The following is a 6,000-nucleotide window of genomic DNA, read 5'->3' on the forward strand; positions in this document are numbered from 1 at the left end:
GACATGTACTTTGGTGCACTGCTCCTAAGATGTTTTTTAATTTCATGTAGAGCAAGTTCTTGTGTACTGATGCAGTATGTTATGTTTTTTTGAGAGAGCTTTTAAGAAATTTTTTTTAAAAAGAACTAGATAAAATGCATGCCATTGCCTTCTCATGAAATCTAGGAGTGCAATAAAGGCAAGGTTATATCATCCCAACTATCACAGTACTAGAGTTATAGGGTTTTGAAGTTGTCGCTCCAGAAGAAGGAACACAAATTTCTCTTCGTGTTTTTGAAGTGTTGCGACTTCAAAACCCCATAATTCTTCTATAATAGGCAGGATTGTAACTTCGCTCTTATTGCATTCCTTGATGTCAAGACAAACCAATGGCATGCATTGCAGCAATTTTCCTGCACCAAAAGTTCTAAAACGCTCTCTCAAAAAGACTTATATAACATATTGTATTAGTGCACAAGGACTTGCTTTACATAAAATTGAATAAGAATCAGCACACAAAAATCCATATTCCCTGAAGATTTCAGAATCGTGACCTCACGAATATTGTTTTCTGAAGACTAGATTGGTGGTGAAATAAGCAGCATACACGTACCTGAGGCCTCGCATGTAGCAAGTATGATGTTCGCCATACTCTAAGTAAGTCATGCGCTCGATATTGACAGACTGGGATGCCTTGAACTCGACACTCTCGCACGTCTTCACCTCCCACGTGCAGTTCTCGTTCAGCCATTGATTGGCACGCTGCACCAGTACCCTGCGTTTTGCAAATTGCATATCATAAGTTTATCATCAAAGGCTGATGAATATAAGATAAAAAAATATTATGCACCATTATTACATATGAATAAAGGGCAGATAAATATGGATTGAATTAGGAACTGGCTGATCATTCTATTTAGTCATAGGCACTGAGTTTTCTGTCCGTTGAGGGGGCTGTCCCCCAATTAGCACCCTCCCTCCCCACTGCTCCCACACATGCTCGTTGACAAGAGATATATACAGGCAGAGAGGCTATATATGTAAACATTCATTTTATTTGTCTCTAGTCGAACGAATGTGCTAAAAGGAATGACCCTATGGTTCTTAAGAGACTAAATAAATAAATCAACAAAAGAAACTGAATAATACGTAAACTCTTGCAAGATGTTCATAATGTCCTTAACTGAAGTGAGAGAAAACACTGGGCAAAACAAATATTTCCACAACACTGTAACAATACTACAAATTCATTACAAACTCTTGATTTGTGAAAATTAGTGAAAACCACTGAGCAATATGAACATTTCCATAAACAGCTAACAATTCAAAAATAAAAAGGTTTTTGAACTCTTTGTGTCTAAGGAACGCTGGGCAGTAAAAACATTTCCACAATAAGCAAAGACGACTCCTCCTCTTTCAGAAATGTAAATGAACTACCAATCTTAAACAAACAGGCAAAAATAGGAATCAAAGAGTAAAGGTTGTAATGACGAAGCCCAACACAAGGAATTGAACATAGATTTTATAGGGGTGATAATTTGAGCTTGGGTCTATGAATTCCTGTTGAATAACATTTCAAGCGACAACCTTGGTTATATTTTGTCAAGGTCGGGCTGCACGTTATGTCTGCCTTGCCGCTGGAAGCAAGCCTTTACTGAGCTTCAAGGACGGGGAAAAAAGATAGGAAAGCTAGTGTTGCGAGGAGCTCCTTATGAGGAAAGCAACAAGCCGGGTTAGAGATGGCTTACTTTGAAAGGTACATTCATAGTTGATGTTTTGGGTCAAGACATGATTGGGTGTTTGGGTAGAGTTGGAGTCTTAGAAAAAACTGTGCACAAAAGAAAAACCTGTGCTGTGAAAAACCATATAGGCTTGGAACAGGAGCCATTTGGAAAGTTCCCGCTGCCCGTTGGATCTCTTGATGGCGAACTGTATCTAAAACACTTAGCGTTGTCATCCTTCTGCTTAAGGCTGTGCTGTTCTTCCAGCTTTTAGGCAAATGTAGTTCTTTAGCCGATTTGTTTAAAATGTACAAAAGAAGACATTCATCATTAAATTCAAAGGTGCCAAACCATACGCACACACACACACAGGAGAAGAAAGAAAGACGAGACAGAGCGCCACTCACAACTGATTTAATGTACAGAAAGACACGTACATATATGTCACTGTCGGCGCATGTGCAAGGAAGACATTCAGCTTCATGAGGATAAGCAGCGATCAAAAAACACTTTTTCAGCCTTATACAGGTTTATCGATGCTTCGCTGACGCACAAGTTGCCCCTCTTTTCGATATGGAATGCTTCTATCAGTTCTCTGGCTTTTGTCACACTACTCTTTGCCAAAATCCGCACATCAGAAAAGCATGGTTCGCAAGTGCGCGACGGGCAGGTTCTGATGTGCATGGGTAAATGGGGGCCATCTTTATTTTGTTCTACATTTCTTTGGTGTTCTCTCATCCGCTCATTGACACATCGCCCGGTTTGTCCGATGTAGGAACTGCCGCAGGAGAGGGGAACTTCGTACACAACCCCTACCGCACATTTCGTGAACGGTCGCCCATGCCTGGTACCGCAGCCACTTTCTTTTACTTTTTCTTTTCTTTTGGCTATTCGAGAGCAAAGGCTTCCGAGCTTGGCAATCCGAGGATTTTGGCAATCGAAAAGAGGGGCAACTTGTGCGTCAGCGAAACATCGATAAACCTGTATAAGGCTGAAAAAGCGTTTTTTGATCGCTGCTTATCTTCACGAAGCTGAATGTCTTCCTTGCGCATGCGCCGACAGTGACATATATGTACTACGTGCCTTTCTGCACATTAAATCAGTTGTGAGTGGCGCTCTGTCTCGTCTTTCTTTCTTCTCCTGTGTGTGTGTATGTATGGTTTGGCGCCTTTGAATTTAATGATGAATAACTACCAACTAGCCCAACAACAAGTTCTTCTAAAAGAAGACATGCTGCCCTCTTACCTCATGGCTCAATCTCAGAGGGGTTGGGGGACACACAGCCCACTCAGTAAAATTTCGGGGGCCCGAGCCTTCCAGCACCCCGCAGTCGGCGCCTATGAACTAAGTACCCCCAACACATGCCATATTTAACACATGGCTTATCATAGATATAAAGCCCACGGTATTTAAAACTCATCTTTCTTGACCAACATGTCATCTTTCTTGACCAACATGTTAGGAATGTACGTTGTAAAATAAAATTGATTAAAACAGAAGATTCTTATTACGCATCACAGAGAACCCAATCACACCTCGATTGTCCACCAGTTGGTTAATTCAATACCCTTCATTTTGCGGAGCTCTTTAGCCTTGATTATATGAGCTTAATGGTTCTCAGTTTTGTACAACACATGCTTTTTGCTTCTTAGCAATCTGTTTCTTGCACCATATAGCAATACTTATCCAGACATTACTGTTTTCGATTGAGTTCTACTAAGACGCTGTCCATGTTGAAATATTTTTTACAAACCCCAGCTAGCCCAACAGCCAAGGGCCGACTGCACAAAGAAAACAATTCTAAGATCATTAAAAGCAAGAAATAGAAATGAACTATAATTTCACAATGTCATAGCAGGAAAGACAGCTTCTCATTAAAGCATATAAGCATAATCTCTGCAGGATTAAAATGGTCGCTTCATTGTTCAGTATGTGTTTGCCTTACATCTGATATAGTAAAACACTCAATTATTTTTGTGAAAACAAAAGTAGGACTTCAGCTGGCCATACTATTGTGTGGTGTCATCAAATGTTCTGGTGCCATTCATTGTCTTAATGGAATGCCCATTAGTTGTTTTAGATGTCAAAGGATACAAAACTCAAAGGCTCAGAATGTTTATCGCATGATTATGCAGCATCCTCTATCTGTCATTCATAACAATTAATGCTGAGTACTATTTGACAGTAATAAGAAGTATATGCATAAATTTGCTAAACTGATCGCATAAATAACTGCTTTTAGATTTGTAAACAGCGTACGGCAGCGACAGCACAACTTCCGGCCGACTCCCAGTGTAAGCAATTCATAAAGGTTTCAACGGCACACGGCGGAAAACGATCAGAATTCAACCAAGATCGTTGTCAGAATTAACATTGCGACTTGCCTGCCACATATAGAGATCCGCGTCCGCACGAAACATATGAAACTTCGATGCAATGGACGGGTTTAGGCTCAATCAAATATGCGCATGTAGTACCCAGCAAACCAAAAACCTCTCAAGTTAGACGTCTCTGAGAGGTTTTTGGTTTGCTGGGTATATACATGCGGCGAACCGAAACAACCTGTTGCGCGTATGTAATGCACGACTGACCTCGCTGATTTACAAACAAATATCTACGAACAACTGACTGTCGGATAAGCGCTCCTCGGCGGTTCTGTCGTTTCGATTTCGCCGCATTGCGAAATACGCCCGAGCGGAATGGGGAATTTCGCGACGCGGTTTACCTGAATGGCTCGAACGTCGGCAAGCTGGCGAACCCGCCCGGATTGGTGCAGTACGGCAAAAAGTCCACGAAAGTCAGTGCTCCACCCAGGGACGCGTGTTGACGGGTGGCCTCGCTGTACGACGGCGGGAAAGACGAGATGTCCGGGTATTCAACGAGCGGAGGCGCCGACATGGTCGTCGTCTGCTCTCCGCACCCCGCGCGCTTTAACTCGAAGGACACCGGCGCCGGCGAATGGCGCGTCACAGTTCCATCGATTGTTTACGACACGAGGCAGACGGGCAGCGCCCAACGAGGCGCTGACCCAACCAACTTTACCACTAAAATTAGCAAAACAAATATCACTCAAGGCTGCAATGGTTGCAACCACGTGGTTTCATCACCAACAAAACGCGGATTGGCAAAAACATGTGACATCATCAATAGGGGTCACATGATATGCGGACGCCATGTCCATTGGCGGTTTTTTTGAAGCGAGGCACTGGCACGGCAGGTAGGTAGGTAGCTATACCAACTTTAACGATTCATGAAATAACCAAGTGAGGGTGGGGGGAGTTGAAGAGAGGAAGCAGTCCGACGGTGGGCCCTCGGGACGCTCTAGATCGCCAAGCACTGTTGTGCTGCCGCAAGCAACCCCTTGGGCCCAGCCCACTGTCAGAAGCTGTATTTCCGGCAGCGAGCTGCGCAGAGCAGAGCCATCGCAGAGCAGCCTCACATTGCTCCTGCTGTCTTGACCATTGGCACGGCAAACACTCTATGTGCGCGCCATGCAAACGATCACAGCACTCTTTTGAGAGTGTTGGATGCGTACGGCTACACATAATATTTGGGAAAACCAAGGACCGCACACTGGCCATAGAATGCTTCGTTAGCCTGCCTTCTCATTGTGGTTTTAGTCGCATTGTGGTCACTAAAGTTCTTAGACAATATCAGTATCGCAGCACCGCTCAGCAAGCAGCTGAAGCGGTGGTGCGCTTTAGTTGCGATTTTAGATCGTCTGCCCGCACAGCAGTTTCATTCACTACTGTAACAACAGGCTATTCGGATTGTCAAGCCGGTTTTTGCGTGGATGGAACTCGTAGTGATTGCGCAAACTTCTCTGTGGTGGGAATCATAGAAAAACTGAGTTCAGATCGAGTATCTAGGGGGGCAGACTTGCCCAGGTTCCATCCTTTTAAAAGGAAGAAACAGTTGGTGAACCCTTTCCGGCAACATTTTCATGCTCGCACCTTCCTCCGTAGCACGCTCCTGCGTACATACCTGTTCAGAGGCGGCCAGTAAGCCGCATGACTCGGGCGGGTCAGGAAGCTAGTGGGGTCGGCAGATGTGCACCCCTTTCAGAGTGCTAAAAGTGATGAGAGGAGAGGGAAAGCAGTGAAGACGCGCTGAAATTCATTTTTTTTTTTTTTGCAGAAAACTCGGCTCCTACAAAGCACATTAAAAAAATTCTTCCTGGAGGGTATTCGTGAAGTGGATTCCTTTAACATCCCGGGCATATCGCAACTTTATTGCAGCCCCTTTCAGTCCCTCTAGCCCTGCACCACTGCGACAGAAGTGGTATGCGAACTCCCAGGAA

At 44.0% G+C, this 6,000-nt stretch overlaps 1 protein-coding gene across 1 annotated transcript in view; it reads right to left on the reverse strand.

Moving 5' to 3' along the window:
• Positions 1 to 4,787, reverse strand: part of LOC149335726 (uncharacterized) — a 16,970-nt gene extending 12,183 nt beyond the window's left edge. The window contains exons 1-2 of the mRNA XM_089552311.1: positions 4,426 to 4,787; positions 593 to 754 (exon numbers count right to left, since the gene is read on the reverse strand). Coding sequence (XP_089408437.1) covers positions 593 to 754; positions 4,426 to 4,598 — 335 coding nt within the window. The 5' untranslated portion in view covers positions 4,599 to 4,787. The remainder of the gene's footprint in view (positions 1 to 592; positions 755 to 4,425) is intronic.
• Positions 4,788 to 6,000: the final 1,213 nt, after the last annotated feature.

Source organism: Amblyomma mixtum, chromosome 7, assembly GCF_055824585.1.
Source record: "Amblyomma mixtum isolate Tamu chromosome 7, ASM5582458v1, whole genome shotgun sequence".
Taxonomy (NCBI): Eukaryota; Metazoa; Arthropoda; class Arachnida; order Ixodida; family Ixodidae; genus Amblyomma; species Amblyomma mixtum.